Source organism: Musca domestica, unplaced genomic scaffold (genome assembly GCF_030504385.1).
Source record: "Musca domestica strain aabys unplaced genomic scaffold, Musca_domestica.polishedcontigs.V.1.1 44, whole genome shotgun sequence".
NCBI lineage: Eukaryota > Metazoa > Arthropoda > Insecta > Diptera > Muscidae > Musca > Musca domestica.
The window spans coordinates 412,461-431,066 of record NW_026712334.1 but is presented as its reverse complement, the minus strand read 5'-3'; the positions used below and the strand labels follow the sequence as shown (position 1 = coordinate 431,066).

General features: G+C 35.5%; 1 protein-coding gene across 1 annotated transcript in view; it reads left to right on the top strand.

Annotated features, from left to right (window-relative positions):
- The window catches only part of LOC101899381 (uncharacterized), a 202,821-nt gene extending 193,876 nt beyond the window's left edge, over nt 1-8,945 (top strand). The window contains exon 4 of the mRNA XM_059127344.1: nt 8,744-8,945. Within this exon, the coding sequence (XP_058983327.1) occupies nt 8,744-8,811 (68 nt within the window). The 3' untranslated portion in view covers nt 8,812-8,945. The remainder of the gene's footprint in view (nt 1-8,743) is intronic.
- The last annotated feature ends 9,661 nt before the right edge of the window (nt 8,946-18,606 follow it).

Here is an 18,606-nt window from a genome sequence, read left to right as displayed (position 1 = left end):
CCTCTCCTGTGTTTGCATTTATTGTATTGCTAAAAATAATAATGAACAAAGACCTAAAATGGTAAAGACTGGACAAAATGCATAATGGAAAAATAGTTAATGTGAAAAATATATAGAGGCGCTGCTCACAACAGTGACATGTTAGCATAAAAATTATATTTACAGAGCAATTTTAAGAATAAAATTTTCTGTAAACCAAAAATTTGAACTAAAAATTGAATTTCACTGACGTTTGAATATTGCATTTGCTGTTAAAACAACTTAACATTGATGATTAGGTTGATATGATATCGTAACAACAGAGGTATTCACACCTGGTGACAATATTTTGACTCTGTCTTGTCCCATCTTTATACTTCTATGTCTTTGTAATGAAACATTTTGTGACAACTCAAAAGCAAGTGACTGGATTTGACGTTGGATTTTAGGTAATTTTTTATTCAAACATATTTGTATGAAAAATGTTTGTGTTTTCTTTCCAGTTGTTGATTTTGTTTATCTATCAAATAAATTGTTTCGTTTTGAGTAATAAATATTCTATTCATATTTTGTGATTTTTCTCCAAAATACAAATTGTGTAAAAACAAATTCGAATATACACAAAACCAATTGTTAGATGCTTTAAAGTCTATTTTACACACTAAGACTCTAGTATATAGTTGCATTTTTCTTTCATTCTTTGATATTAAATTACCTTTCTGTTTGGGCTGAAGCATATTTTTCCTTTTGGAACTTTCAAGGGAATCCCGTTAAAAAATATGCCGAAAGTTGTGAAAATACTTAAACTGAGGGGGTTATCTTTATAAGCGAGCAATAGCATAATGTGGATTTATATATACTGGTTTTTGCAAGGGAGTTAGGAACCCGTAACTACCTTCATATACCAAATTCCAGACAAATCCGCTGAAGAATGTGCCGAAATTCGCCGAAATGCTAAATTCAGACACAAAACCCATGTGTGCCAAATTCTCAATTCGTTGGGAAGATAGCGTGATTACAACAAACGGACGGACATGGCTTAATCGCATTAGAATTTTACGCCGATTATTAGGCTACATTTTTTGGATAAAATAGCCGAAGTCGTACTACGTTTTGAACAAAGTTCAATGTAGTTTTAGGGACCTGTGTTGAAAACACCGTAGGGCCCATACAAAAGTGATTGCAAACCAAAAACCCTATTTCAAATGAGTTCTTAAAAATTTCGCCTTTTTATACCCTACAACACTGTGTGTTGGGGGTATTATAAGTTTGATTGGGCTAGAATTTATTTAACACCTCGAAATATTGGTTTCCCATATAGGAAAGTATATATGGAACTTCCTAGCTCGCCGAGCTGAGTCGATCTAGCTATGTATGTCCGTCCGTCCGTCTGTCCATGTTAATTTGTAATCACTCTACAGGTCGCAATTATGGCCCGATCTTCACGAAATTTCGCACGAAGGTGGGGATAGGGTCAGAATAGAAGCCTATTTCTTTTGGAGAGGATCGCCAAATGTTTAGGGGTTGAAAAGGACCAAATACTGAAAAAATTTCGGATTTTGCAGTGGCTATACAGGTCGCAATTATAGACCAATCGACGCGGAATTTCGCATGTAGCTAGAGTTTAGGGCGGAGAAGAAGCCTACCAATTTGGGTGGTCATCGGATAATATTAAGCGGGTAAAATATACCATTTATTTTGTGTTGAAAAAATTCAAAATTTTTCATTAAACCGCGAATATTTTAAATTCCGGCGAAATCACAAAGCCATGGCAAGGTTACTTATGATCTTTACATCGATGTTAACATCCAAAAAATCGGATATATAGTAAAATATGTGCGATATATATGTCTATCAAAGAAGATATGCTTGAAAGATTTCTTATATGTCGAGAACGGCTGAACTGATTTCGACAGTTCTTTAATTCAGAATGGCCTCTTGACAGGAAAGAAAAAAGGTCTAAAAAACCGCATAAAAATATCTCTCTAAAGATGAAAATATTGATTTTCTAAAATTTTCTCATATTTTTTCAATTTTGTCATATTTTTGGCATATTTTCGTTTTGATTTAAACATTTGGTAATATTTCTACAGCTAACAAAACTAAGTAGTTAGTATATCAGGATATCATATACAGATCGCATTTATGGCCCGATCCTTACGAAATGCATGGGGATAAGATGAGGGTCAGAATAGAAGCCTACTCTTTTTGGAGATGATCGCCATATATTTAGGGGTTGAAATGGACCAAAAAACCGCCAAATTGTCAGCAGGTCGTAAATATCGCCCGATCCTCACGCACATTTGAATTGGGGTTACCGGACATTGCAAAAGCCAAGCAGTTTTGGATGGCCATCCAAAAATATTCAATGTGCGAAATAGTTTGCCAACTTTTGTAGACAAAAAAAGAAAATGACCATTCCTGTGACTTTTTGGAGAATTCACAAATACAGGAAAGACGCATTTCTGACTATTTCGTTAACGCTGATTTCGTTGAAGGATATAGTCAAATGTCTGTATCTCATATAGATGCGTTTCAGTCAAAAACCAATAATAAATGTTAATCTCCTGCCACTTTTGAGAGATTATAGGTCTTTGGGAAAATATTGGTTCCAGATCTAGGAAGACCATTTACGTGCAACATCTACCAATAAATTGGAAATGAGCAAATAAGTTTAAGTTGCTATTATTCGAAAATTAGAGAACGAAACCTGATGGTTTTCTTTTATTATTTGTCACAATATTTTGTGGAATTCTTTCGAGTATCTCGCCTATATAAACTGTATGGTTTATTACAGTGTTGTAGGGTATTCAATGGTCGGCCCCGCTCGACTGTAACCTTGCTTACTTGTTTTTAAATAAATTAAAAAAAAAAATGAAAACACATTCGATATGGTGTTTTTTTCTCTGCTTCACATAACTATCAACAAACTGAAAAAGGCTTTGCGCCTTAGTGTACCTAACAATTTTCTCTTCACTGTAGTTGAGATAAAAGAAACATCTCTCATCTTTTTATCTCGCACACAAAGTTGCTTATCTCACATCTATATTTTAATGCTGGCAACACTGCAGAAGCAAGAAAAGAGAAGAAAAACAAAACAGCAGAATAATACAAAATAAAACGAATGACAAGCAAAGACACATAACATAAATAAATTTTCAGTTCTCTGTTCCCGATTGTTTGCACACAAAATTAGTTTTGACGTAGTTTTCAAACAAAAATCAACCGTTGAATTGGTCGAATTAAATGACGGCAAATTGCAACAAATTCGCATGACAAAATAAAGCCATCAACAAACAAAAGTGAAAAATAAAAAAGAATAAGTAAGAAATACTAAGTGGATATAGTATAGACAAGTTTGTTTTTTTCTTTTTGCGCAACAAAATATAAGCCGTGAATGGTGGAGGTTGTGGTGGTGTGATGTTTAAAACAAGCAACAAATGAAATAATGGAAATACTTCTTTCGATTTATTGCTGAAATTTTAACGAAGAAAACAATTAATTTACAGTAAATAAATAAAAGGAAACAAGTGACAAACTGTGTCAAGCTTTTTTTCACAATACACCTGTCAATTGTTCCAGACAGTTTTGGAATAAAAATAACAAGTGCACCTGTGATACAGCCCATTAATTTACAGCTCAGCTTCTATTTTCTTGATCAACAATTTGCGTAAGTTTGATGCATTGCCATTGTGTTAACTTTGTTATTGTTGTTTGTGTTAATGTTGTAAACTATTTCTAGACTCTGTCAGGCATTTCTATTTTCGTATTGGCATTATGACAATTTATTAATGGCATAGCCATCAACGCCTTTAGAATGCTTTTCTGAACAAGAGTATAGACTACCCTACCATGATTTTAACTATTCATGGCCTTAGCCACTCACATCCATTGCATTATGGTGGTCATCAATCGATATTGGGTTCATGGTTAACTTACATATAATTTAACTGGTGCTGGCCGGGGCTTGCTTACCTTGAGAACGTCACACAGAAAAGTTGAAGGATTTTTTTGTATTTGAGTTATTTGTGACGACAATTGTATATTGCTCAAATGGATGTTTGTGCCACTGCAGACATTGTAAACTGAAATCAAAAGGCATTAATTGTTGTTATAGTTATAAGGCCTAGAAAAGTTTAATAGGTTCCGATGGTGTATATCTCAACTGTAGGATTTCTTACGTTTCCAATTCCAAATATATCCATTTTAGGTTTTCTCGAACCGACTACTGCAAACAAAACGTAAGGATCTTTTATGCAAATAAGTTTCTATAAGTAAATCTACTCGAAATCGAATGTCAAATTTATTTCATTGCTTTTAAGTTGTCGAGTGCTACAAGAACTGCTACATTATGACAATTTCAGAATTATTAGCAAAATCGCAGTCTGCAAAAATTATGTTTTTCAAAAATTTTGTTTACAATTCATACGATACTGCTCTTTTCCTACACATTGGCCAACGACAAGGTAAGGACTTTATTAAAATATTCCCCCTCAACGTCACCATAAAGTTATTGTAAGCGCTTTGCATGATTGCGCGATTCTAGTGACACTTCCTCCAACTCAAATTGTTGTTGTTAAAGCCTTACATGAATTTTTAATTCGGCTACATTCGCGGACTGTAACCAAATATCTTCTGAAGAAAGTGGGTATGCTTAGCAGGGCAATTAAATAAATACAGTGTATTGTCCGGGCCTGTATCAAACGCCAGGCAGATGTTTCGCATATCTCTATCAATTTGTACTTAATACAAATTGGGACGGCTGGACAATTCTAGCGCCCAAGCAGGTACTGCAACGAAATCATATTTATGCTGAAAGACGTTCTGCCTCAAATGCAGATGGCCAGCTGGTGTCATGAGGAGGTACTCTGCCGCAGTTCTCAGCATTCTGGCAGGTCCGGATATTTTACGGCGTAGCACTTGTTTTCGCAGACCTAACGGGTGTCGCATAGCTTACCACAGACCGATCCATCTTTGTAGAAGGTCAACAAGGTCTCCTTATCCGCACCCCAAGTGCTGTCGACTAGCGCCCAGAGATCTTGTTCCTACTTTTTAATTTGTCGCAGATTGCTGTGGTTTTCCCCGTACAACTTGGTTTTCCCCGTGGTTGGAATTAGATCTCCTCATTCAACTGTGTTCACATCGACGCAGACGAGTTGGTACAGAGAGGGCGAGAAAATCCAGAATGATATAGGTTAAACAGCCCCGAAAATATCACTCCACCTTGAGGAACTCTCTGTCTCACTCCACGGGGCTTGGACTACTTGTTCCGAAAGTCCACTTATATAGTTGATTATCCAACGTTCCAAAACTGGTCAGGAGGTAGTTCTCTCTACATCCTCAAACAGTGTGGCGTTGTTGGCTGTCTCAAACGCCAAGGACTCCCAACACTGTTCTATAACACTTCTTGTTCTTGATTAATCCTTGACTGATATGTGCGGATATGGCGTGCAATGATGTTGTGAAAGCAATCCGTTTTGATGGCTAACAACTGGATAGCTTCCTCTGATGCTGGGGAGGAGCAAAGCCTCAAGAGTCTTTACTTCTCCCGTTTGTATATGTAACTTGTAGTGGTACCTCCTCGGATGTGTAAACGATGTTGTAATGTACTATTTGCTCTGTCAACCTGGTGTTTGAGATTTTAGAGCTCCTTAACTGCTTCAAAGAATTTACTTCATCAGGTAGATGTGGTGTCACAACCCAGCTGTTTTAAACATTCCTCTGCTTTGCGATTAACCTATTCATTTCTATGGTGGGTTCTTTGAGTTCAGGTCTTTTGAGTTCGTATGACGAAGTTTATCACACTCATATGCTAGTCCCTTGGCTGTGTGAAAATTCCCGTCTTATTTCGGCCATATGAACATTAGGTACCTATTATTGTATGCGGTTAAGAAAAGCACGATGTACAGAGTAGATAAAGGAAAAGTTCTTTATTTTACATATATCGAACAAATCATTACTTAATATTTTCCATCAAATAATGTTTCATAATGTAATGCGATTTTTTAATTTTCTGGAATAATTTAAATATTTTTTACTTTCACAAAGTCAAGTCATTAACATTCTACCAGGTATACCATGTTCACTTTGATACTGCCCTCTTATTAACCTCATAACAATAAAATCGATTAAATTCAAAATTATTTTCAATATGGAAGTGTTGATTCCAATAAATTTTTGTTTTTTATATATTTATTAAAAGATTTGATAAGTTGTCTTTATGAATTATAACCAATTTCCAAAATGAATATGGTATATATTAAATTATTGACTTGAAGTTTAATTCGTTTTCCCGGATTTTCTGCTATCCTATGATTTAATTGTGAAATTCGCTACATAGATGCAGAGGTACAAAACAAAAACAATATGTCTAGCCACAATTCTTTTTTGATAATTCAAAATATATGACGTGTTATGTTTTAAATGCGCCATACTCATGTATGTAGGTAGCTGCACGTATGTGTGTGAAATATATTTTATGTGTTTCGTAGTCAAAATTGCATCTTTGATATATTATTTAGAAAAAAGGCCCAATAGCAAAAGTACACGACGACAAACGTCAACAACAAAAACATTCATTCGCACAAACACTTCGATTGGTGGAAAGTGCAGACAGGCAGGGGATAAGAAAGGTGATCATCTAATAAAAGAGGTCGTTATTTGTACCCTGTGATTTTAAAGGCAAAGAATATCAGAAATAAATTTGTATTTGTTTTGATTTCAGACTTTAATTAATTTCTATTGTTGCTATGGGACAAATTAAAATTCATCGAGATATATAGATTTCAATAGGGACCTTGCTAGAAAACTACTTCAGACTTCTGTCATTTCCAAGCCACTCGTCCGACAACTGTTAAGATTTAGTGACAGCTCATTATATTGTTTACAACCGTACAAAAGCATTTTGGTGAGAATTTTCCAGATAAAAAATAATTCGTGATGGAATTCACGCGTGATAATGTGATTTCTTTATATTTGGCTGGAAAACCACAAGTGGCTATCGTTAAAGCACTTCAGCATTTAAATGTGAATAAATCGTTTGTGTCTTGTACCATCGCTCATTACCGTGATACTGGTAGCGTAGCCCGACGTTAAGGAAGTGGACGGACGAAAACAGCAACATCAGCAGAAATGGTTCGAAAAGTCAAGAAGCCACTTGATCGAAACCCGCGTCGCGGTACCCAAAAATGGCTCGTGAGCTGAACATATAGCAATATTCTATTCGGCAAGTATTGAAAAATGACCTCGGGGTAAAGCCATTGAAATTCCAAAAAGTGGAAGAACTTACACCGCATCAGAAAGAAAATAGACTCAAAGAGCTCAAGAGTTGCTTCGCTTAGCCGAATTTTATTTTCTCCGATGAGAGAACATTCGTTGTCCAGCAGTTTGTAAACAAAAAAAATGATCGTGTTTACTTGCCAAAGAAGTCAGCTGGAAATGTGCACCTTCGGTTGGCTACCAGAACTCAAGCGCCGGCCATGGTAATGGTGTGGGCCGCCATAACAACCGATGGTCGCTCTCCGCTTGTATTAATCGACCGTGGCATCATAATAAAAACCGAATATTATCGCGAAAATATTTTGAAGGGTGTATTAAAGCCTTGGGCACGCAAACAGTTTGGCCGAAGTCCTTGAACATGCCACAGTACCATCGCACTCAGCACGCGCCACCCAAGAATGGTTACAAAATGTGGTTCCTTACTTCATTTCCAGCCACCAAAATCTCCGCATATTCGTTGGACTATTTTTTTGGAGTATTTTGGAATGCAAGGTTGGCACCAAAGTGTCGATCACCTCAAGCAAGCAAGCGCTTCGGGAATGGGTCAAAATACCACAGAGCAACATTCGGGCAGCGTGTGTCGGTTTCATTGCCGTTTGAAGGCCATAATTCGTGCCAAAAGTGACCAATTCGAACAAATCTAAACTTATTCTAAAATTTGATGCTATTTTCGACATTTTTTTGGCTTTCATTCAATCAAATTAAAAAAAAATATGGCGTCTGACTTCGTTGCAATCTTTTTATCTCACCCTGAAAAGATTTGGTTTTTATATGCTTTATTTCCTTACTTTGCCTTGAATGACTTGTACGGACTAGGAAATGACAGATAAGGAATCCTTGTGAAAATCGTTTCAGATAATTTAAAATATTTTCAGGAAATATCATTCTCCCTTTCGGGATTTCTGGGGAAAATTATTCATTCAATATAGAAGCATACTAAAAAAATTTGGCAACCCTACCAATACAATATGCCTCCCACCAACAAAATCAATACAAAACATTAAATTATTTTTAAAAACAATCCACACGATCTGTTTTACGAGATCGTAGACAAGGCAAGCGATCGACCACAACGCTCACCATTTGCCGGTCCAACACCGATAGTGGCTAGGTAATAGTGTGAGCAACGTGCAGACAAAGAAAACAAGAGCCTCCACTCTTTTTTCAAAATTAATAATTGTGTGTTGTTTTGACAGGTAAGAGGAAGAGTAGGGATAATGAAGACAAAGAAATAGTTTTACAACTCAATAAGATGATCAGGTCTTCCCTTGGGCCAGTCAGTCACACACAGTTTGTCTTTAGGAAAACAAAAGCAGATCGTCAACGTTTTGTGAAATACGCAAATATTTAGATTTGTTTTGTATGGTATAGTTGCAATTGATAAGATAAACACCGGGTACAGATAAATTATTAAAGTATACAAAATAGTATTGTTTGTTTTGCTCCATATTCATTGTGTTGTTTCTTCTTCTCATTTTCGTTGCAGACCTAAATTACATACATTTGGATTTGCATAAATCCCATCAACTACAACAAATCCAACAAAATGGATAAATCTGAAAAACGGGAGCAGGAGACGGCTAAGAAAATTCAAAATAAAGATTTAACATCATCCACCACAATCAGCAGTAGTAGCACATCACAATCATTAGATAGTAATTCCCCCCACGATGATGATTCAATTACCACCAGCACAGAATCTTCGGACACATTTGAAACATGGACCTTGGTAATGGATAAAAAGAAAAAGAATGGTGATGAAACAGAACGTGTAGAAATTTTAAGCAAGACCGACGATGAGGACAACATTGAGGAAGCTGCTGAGAAACAGCCCGAGGAAGATGATCATCAAGCCACTGCAATGGATAACAAGAAAATGCACGAGTAAGTTGGAAATAGGGTTCTGAATTCGAAAATCATAACATTACAAATCTGCTTCTTCCAGATCCATGCAAGAAGCTGATGACTTTTCCGATGGCATATCAATTATCAGTGAAACAGAAAGCAATGGCCGGATATCACCTCATCCTTATTTGAGAGATCATTTGCATGATTTGAATGTAAAATTTGCCACCCTTCCAACACAAGATGAAGAAGATATAATAAGATCAGTCCAGCAACCTATAATTATACCAAGAGCAGCAGAACAGCAATTGAGACAACGCACTGGAAGATCTGCTGAAGTACCCGCAAACGAAAACAATGACGAAGATGATAAAAGCAATGACAAAGCAGTCCAAATGGCAAGCAGCCAGACAGTAGCGGAACTTGGCACCATTACACCATTGGTAAAACGTGGTCTACAAGGAATTTTCTATGTAGGCGTCGCATTGGCTCTGCTCTCTTTAATCGGACGTTTGCGCAATCCAACATGGAGTTCCACAAATCCGTCCTCAACAGAATTAGAACAAAAAATCAATGATATGGAACTGCAAAATAATTTAATGAGAGCTGAAATAGATTTACTTAATAAACAAGTAAAATATTTAAGCAATTTAAATGAACAACAAAGAAAGCCCGACAAATACAAAGGACATTATGAATCACAACCATATGAGGGCAAAAAGTTCAAGGCTTGGTCGGGTAATGGTGACTCCCTACGGCCTGTTGAAATAACAAAAGAAGATTTGCGCAAACCCTATAAATGCCCCGATGGCTCCTTTAAGGAATTTGCCGGTATGTGTGTTGAAACTAAGGGCAATCAACCCAATATTGTTGAACAATTTGGACAAGTTGTGGAAGATTACAAACAACAATCGGAAACGCTTCAGGCATTCGAAAAAGTGGCTGAAGACTTACATAGTCTAACGGAAAATCCTTTTGATCAAATTCAACAAATTCTTACCGAACAACAGGAGCCGGATATGAAAACGCGCCAACATTTCGATAAACAAGCGAATCAGTTTTTAAAAAATAAACCCGTTTATCAAAGCAACGAAGAACCAATGTCACAGCTGCCAAAAGACAGTCAGACTGGCGAATCCTTAGATATGGGCAAAGAAGCAAACAATGGAGAAAAGGTGCCGGAATTCGACATGTCAAAAAGTTATTGGAAATCGAGAGGAAAGCGTGATAACAAATATCGTGGTGGCGGCAGTTTTGAGGCTAAATCTCTGGATAAAGATTTTAAGAAAAATCCTTCCCCAGAAAATGGTAAAAACTTTGATAATCAATCAAAGGAAAACCTTGAAAAATTCAAAAGTGAAGCCAGAGCCAAATATTATAGCAGGCATAAGGATGATGATGATGACGATTCAAAGGAACGCTTTAATAGACGCGAAGGCAAAGATTCAAAAGAACATGATTATAACAGAAAACGTGGTGGTGAATACAATAGAAACAACAATAACTCCAAGGAACGTTATCAAAAACGTGGCAATGACAACAGCAACAATTCCAAAGAACGTTGGAATCACAAACACAGTGCTGAAGATAATTCCAAAGAACGTTACAATAAACGTTCCAAACAACCACCCAACTCCAAGGAACGCTTCAATCAAGACAATATGCCTCATGGTGGCAGCGGAGAATGGCAAGAGCATTATATGAAACATCGTGAAGAATTGCGCAAGCAAAACGAACAGAAATACAGTGGAGAGAATAAAAATTGGTTTATGAAACGTGGTGATGGACGAGAGTTTAAACGTAATGCTGATATACGTTACAGATGAACCTGAAGAATAACAAGAAGAAGATGTGTTGTCCTAAGACAGAAGTTGAATTTTATTGAGAAAAATTTGTGTGAAGATACTATTTTATAGAATATATATGATATTGTAGTAAATCTAAGGATTGCACATTTTTACTAGTTACGTAAGTTCTTACATCCAAAGACATATTTCAGAAATAAATGAAATTCAAAGAAATTGCACATTTTCCCCTAAGAATAAATATTTTTTCATCCAATGATTTTTAATATGTTTGTACTTTTTTAGAGTGGGTGAAGGTCATGACAACAATTTATAGAGACACGAAAAGGAATAATCTCCCTTTACCATTTGATCGTGTAATGAAATCATTTTAAAACAGATTCAAAATTATATTTGACACACACACCCAGAAAAACTGCATATAATATTCTGTCCTGATATCTTATTGCATACATTTTTCTCAATTCTATTTAACTTCTACTAAAAATACAAGATCTTTTCACATTTAGCTCCCGTTTTATACTAGACTAAGCCTAAAAAATAAAACAATATTTTGTAATTCAAATGAAATATCCAAACTATGTTATATTTTACAAATTATTTTTGTGTTGTGATAGTTGAAAACTCCCCATAAAAATGAATGCTGAAACACCAGCAAACATGCATATTTATCCATTCATACTTAAAAACGAACTCCCATTTGTATAAAATTACTTTTTTATTTAAATATCTTTTAACATATCTTGTAAAACATTATTTCTACATTGTGTATTTTATTTTAATTATTTTTATCTATATGTACGCGCATCATATGCTTTTTATTTTAACTTTTATTGCACATTTATTTTTAATTTGAAAATATTTACATATATATTGTGTATTTACTTTGTGAATTTATTTGTTGTGTATTATTTGCCCATATAATTGTATAAATTAAGACCTCTGCAAAATAATTGTTATTCATCCCATTAAGAAATAATAGACCTTAACATAAATATATGAAATTAAAATACATATATTATATCAAATATCCTATATTTGTATCTATGTAATTATAGAAATAATAAACGAAAATGTAATACTAAAAATACAATAAAACAAAACCAATGGAGATATCATTTTTATTTCAAATTGTGACTTTAGAAGAATAAATAGACTCTTTCCAACATTTCGGTCGGTATCTCTCGAATAGATGATTGAATGTTGTCTTCCAATGCGTCAATTCAAGCGGGATCTACAATAATGGCATGAGATTTACCATAGCTCTATAAAAATAGTTCAAAGCCAATAATCGCACAATCTATGCCGCCGCTTTGATTAATCCATTATTACGCGTGCTGCGTGGTACCCTTTTTAGAAATAATATGTCATGCCATTCAAGCTCTTGCATTTTGGTCAGAAAAGTTGGATCATTCGCATCTTTGAAGAAGTATTGTACAAAGTACACTCAGCGAAATCACAAATACCCCAAATAGGGGATATTATTTTTTTGTCATACTTTTGTTGTTAAATTGTAGATTTTATAATATTTTTTTCGCCTTACAACACTATGTGTTGGGGGCATCATCTTCGTATATTTTTGGAAAGTATTGGTTCCAGATCTATGAGGATTATTCGAAGAGAGGAGCAGAGGAGCAAAGAGCAATACATCTTTGAAGAAGTATTGTACAAAGTACACTCAGCGAAATCACAAATATCCCAAAAAGGGGATATTATTTTTTTGTCATACTTTTGTTGTTAAATTGTAGATTTTATAATATTTTTTTCACCTTACAACACTATGTGTTGGGGGCATCATCTTCGTATATTTTTGGAAAGTATTGGTTCCAGATCTATGAGGATTATTCGAAGAGAGGAGCAATTAGGTTCAACATTTTATTTTGTTATGTAGTAGATATGGGAGAATCTTCGTTCTAATCAAAGAGGTTTCTGATAAACTTTACCGCAAATTTTAGTGTTGCGAGATATCAAATGGTCGGGTCGCCTTATCGTAGCCTTTGCAGAAATACCACAGAAATCGGTTCTGATTTAGGTATAACTCCCATATTATGACCCGTCCGATATTCATACTGCCCTTTCTTTTTGTACCCTCCACCATACATAGTATAGAGGGTATATTAAGTTCGTCATTCCGTTTGTAAATAATCATTTTAGACGTAACAAAGTATATACAGGGTGAGATGAAAAAACTGCAACCAACTACATACTGCTGTCATTTCTAAGCCACTCGTCCGACAGCTGTTAAAATTATTCCAGTAACAGCCCATTATATTGTTTACAAGCGTACAAAAGCATTTTGGTGAGAATTTTCAAGAAAAAAAGTTATTTGTGACGGAATTAAGCGTGATAGTGTGATTTCCTTATATTTGGCTGGAAACCTCAAGTGGCTATCGTTAGAGCACTCCAGCATTTAAATGTGAATAAATCTTTTGTGTCTCGTACTATCGCTCGTTATCGTGATACTGGTAGCGTAGCCCGACGTCAAGGAATTGGACGGAAGAAAACAGCAACATCAGCAGAAATGGTTCGAAAAGTAAAGAAGCGACTTGATCGAGACCCGAGTCGCAGTGACAGAAAAATAGCTCGTGAGCTGAACATATCGCAATATTCCATTCGGCAAATATTGAAAAATGAGCTCCGGGTTAAAGCCATTGGAATTCCAAAAAGTGCAAGAACTTTCACAGCAACTGAAAGAAAATAGACTCAAAAGAGCTAAAGAGTTGCTTCCCTGGCGGAAAGAGGTGAACTGCCGAATTTGGTTTCTCCGATCAGAAAACATTCGTTGTCCTGCACTTTGTAAAAAATAAAAACCAAATGATAGTGTTTACTTGCCAAAGAGGTCAGCTGAAAATGTGCACCTTCGGTTGGCCACCAGAACTCAAGCGCCGGCCATGGTCATGGTGTGGGCCGCCATAACAGCCGATGGTCACTCTCCGCTCGAATTAATCGACTGTGGCATCAGAATAAATTGCGAATATTATCGCGAAAATACTCTGGAGGGTGTATTAAAGCCTTGGGTACGCAAACATTTAGGCCGTTGACCTTGGACATTCCTACAGCACCATCGCACTCAGCATGCGCCACCCAAGAATGGTTACAAAATTAGGTTCCACGCTTCATTTCCAGCCCGCAATGGCCACTAAAATCTCCGTATACCAATTCGTTGGACTTTTGTGACTGGAGTATTTTGGAAAGCAAGGTTGGCACTAAAAACTACCTCAAGCAAGCGCTTCGCCGGGAATGGGTCAAAATACCGCAGAGTAACATTCGGGCAGCGTGTTTCATTGGCCGTTAGAAGGCCATAGTTCGTGCCAAAGGTGAAAATTTGAACAAATCTAAACTTATTCTAAAATCTGATGCTATTTCCGACATTTTTTGCTTTCATTTAATAAAACTTAAAACAAATATAACAAGTAAGAAAAGGCTATACTCTTGCGGGGCCGACTGTATTATACCCTACAACACTACAATATGTTAGAAGCCCCCTTATGTTCAAATCCATATTGGAAGATTTCGCTTTTGAAATTAGGATTTTGACTTGAGACATTTGCCCAACATTTATGCACTCCGTCGAGCTGTTAGTTGTTGTAGTCCATTTTACAGATAAGTATAATCCAATGGTCATCCAAAGTGCTGTCCTAAACTCTCTTCACAGGCGTGTCGATTGGCTTTATTTGTGTGATCGGAAAAACATTTCTGTATTTTGCAATCATCTCCAAAAGCTAGAAGCCCCTCTGTATCTCCAAATTTAGACTCATCTATATGATTTGCTTGTCTACGATATTTGGCTACATTCGTCAACGAAATCAGCATAAAAAACCAGAAATTCGCCTTTCGTGTATTTCGGATATCGCCTGTAAGTAATGCTGGTATTTTTTCATTAAAAATAGTGGTCCATTGTACCCGCAGTCCTAACTCTATCTTTATGCGAGATTTCGTGTCCTTTGGTTTCTATTTGTGACCTTTATAACGGCTGCAAAATCAGGGAAATGTTTAGTTGTTGTTGTTTTAGATTTTATACTTTTATGTCAAGAGGGAATTCTGAATTGACAAAATTTGTCAAAATCGGTCCAGCCGTTCTTGAGTTATAAGCATTCTAACTAACATCCCCTTCCTTTGTATATTCCCATTGTATATATTTCGCTATATATAACCGATATATTTACTATCGGCATCTACGTAACGGTCAGCATTGACCTGTTCGTCTATTTGTGATTTCGCCGGAATTAAAAATATTCGCGGTTGAATGGAAAATTTGACTTTTATTTAACTCAAATATTGTGGCCTATTTCACCCACTAAATATTACCCGATGACCATCAAAATTGGAAGGCTTCTACCCAGCCCTAAGATCTAGTCCCATGCCAACTTCCGACCTGTAGAGCAACTGCAAAATCAGGAAATTTTTCAGTTTTTGGCCCATTTCAACCCCTAAATATTATGCGATCATCTGACCTTAACCCCACCAACATTCTAAATTTCGTGAAGATTGGGCCATAATTGCGACCTGTAGAGTGATTACAAATTAACATGGACAGACGGACATACATAGCTAGATCGACTCAGCTCGACGAGATAGGATGATCCATATATAGTTTCCTATGTGGGAAACCAATATTTCGTGGTGTTACATAATTTTTGGCCCAATCAAACTTATAATACCCCCAACACATAGTGTTGTAGGGTATAAAAATTACGGAATTTGACTTGGTTGCAGTTTTTTATCTCACCCTGTACGTAATCAAATTTTAATATAAGTCACTAAAGAAAAGAAATCTTTGTTCCGATTAGTAGTATTTGTAAATATTTGGAATGGTCCTCATATACATTCGGTGCACTCCTAGTTCATGTCCCCAAAAGAATAAATACAATTTTTAATTTTCCTTCATTTTGAAGTTTACCAACGAGAATATTAGTAAAATTATTGCACATCCAATTTTTCTGTCCAAAACTATTTCAGCGTATCCATATGTCAACTCTAGAAACTAACAGTGACCTTTACATTAAATTTCAGGATTTCTGCTTTATCCCTTCACCCAATACCAAATTTAGTAACATTTTGTACGCATATCCAAAAAATCTACATATCTCCATCCTATACACCAACGGTGTTTCAAAATTGGTACTCAAGTTAGTACTTTTCGAACAATTATAGTATGCATTTGCGAAACCACCACTAGATACCTACAGTGGTCTTAATATCAAATTTTAGGATTTCAGCTGAATGCATTCACTCAATACCAAATTTCGTAACATTTAGTACTCTTCTTAGAATTTTAGTAATCATTTGCAAATTCGTTCCATATCTAAATCAGAAACACCGACCGTTAGCGCAATATAAAATCTCCATCCTAGATACCAACAGAGGCATCAATATAAAATGTCGGGCTTCTAGCTCTATCTCCTCACCCAATATCCAATTTATTAGCATTCAGTACTTTTCTTACCATATGTCCAGGCTGCACATAAACATCCCCCTAATACCAAATTTCAGATTTCAAACGCTATGTGTTCATCCAATATAAAATTGTGCCAAATTTCCCCAAAAAGAAATTATTTAGACAGCTTTTCACTAAGTCTTGATAAATAGGAAACGTAAAAACGTAATATTTTTAGTATAATTTTCTTCACAAAACTCGCAATATAAAAGTGGATTTGCAACGGGTAACTCTTCTACATATCCCTAGTGGTTTAGAGCATGTTAGAAAAATACAGGTAGATGCATCAACGCTTAGGAGCATTGATATGTCAAAAAAAATTAAATTTCTTTTCAAATAAAAGATTTTGATATGTTTTCTTATACGACGTCATTCGGAGTATATTATAATATGCCTTTTCAAAAATTTTTACAACTTTAAATAATTTTTCATTTAACATTTTCAATTCCAAAATTGGTTTGACAGTTCATTGTCTCAGCAGCTGCGTCGATGCGTCTACCTTTATTCTTCTACCATGGGTGTAGAGCATCTTTGCCCGCCCGATATTCGTTCTTTCCCTTTTTCTGATTGTTTTCCTTTTGACAGTCTTTGGTGCAGCGAGCGCCATCTATAATTAAATAAAGGATTTTATTTAGCTTAAAGGAATAGCAATGACGTAAACCAAACATATTCTTTTTTGCGAGGCAACAGATGTCATTTATTATATTATAATTAACAAATTATAAAATATTAACAATTAATTCGTTTGGTATTTGTTTAAATATAGGGTGTATTTATTGCTTCTAGTTTTTACATTAATAATGAAATTAAATATTACAAGAAAAAAAAATTCTCCACCATTTGTAAGAAACTTGAAAAATTTAAAAAAATAGCCCTCAAATGAAAACCTTTATATGGGGGCTATACGAAAGCGTGGTGCTGGAAAAGTAATTTCTTGTGATAGGATGTAGAACGGTTAAGCATTTTATATACCAAATTTGAAACAATTCCTGCGAATAATGTCGCAAATATCATGAAAATACGGAATATCTGGGGCGCTATACTAAAACTCTTCTCTATTTAGGGGATAAAGTACTTAAAAGGAACTCTTCCTGTGAATTTTTAGACAATTTCGTTGAAAAATGGGTCTAAAATCATCAAAATAACCGGTACCCCCCGTTATATGGGGGCTATACGATATCGTAGACCTATATGGCTAATTCTCTTCTAAGGGATAAAATACTAAGAAGGAACTCCTTAGGTGGATTTGAAGACAATTCTATTGAACAGTATGGATAAAATAATCAAAATGCGAATATCGGGGGGTATCGTTATATGGGGGCTATACGATATCGGGGACCTATAAAGATAACTTCCAGGGCATAAAGTACTCCTTGTGTGGATTTGCAGACAATTCTATAAAAAAGTATGGATAAAATCATCAAAATGCCGAATATAGGGGGTACCGTTATATGGGAGCTATACGATATCATAGATCTATATAAACAATTCTCTTCTAGGGGATAAAGTAGTCACAAGGAATTTCTTGCGTGGATTTTCAAACAATTCTATTGAAAAATCATAAAAATACCGAATATTGGAAGGTGTCGTTATATGTGGGATAAACGATATCGTGGACCTATATAGGGGATAAAGAACTCTCAAAGAACTCCTTGTGTAGAATTTTAGACAATTCCATTGTGGCTCAAATCATCAAAATACAGAATATCGGGGTTGCCGTTATATGGGGGCTATACGATATCGTGGACAGACCTGCCTGTGGAAAAAAGACAGATCTTTGCAAAATTTTAGTTTCCTATCTTAATTCCTTTTGACTGTAGCGTGATTACAACAGACGGACGGACGAGAAGGGCTAAATCGTCTTAAAATTTTACTTTGATCAAGAATATATATACTTTGTTTGGTCTAAAATTATTTTATGGATGATTTAAAACGGGATGACAAACTTTATATACCCTCCACACTATATATGGATCGCGACTAAGTTCAGCCGGAAATCAAAAAAAAAAAAAATGTAGAAAAGTACCGTTTAAACGAAAACCGTTATTTGGAGGCTGTACGAAGACAAGGACCTGCATGGGTATTTTTTTTTTGTCATAGGTACATATGTGTAGTACCGATTCCGAAATTCAAATACGAAATTTTAAGGTATATCGGTGAATAGTGTCAATAATATCATCAAAATACCGAATATTAGGAGTTATTGTCATATGGGGACTTTATGACATTGCCTATTGGCAAAATAAACATGTGTGAAATAAT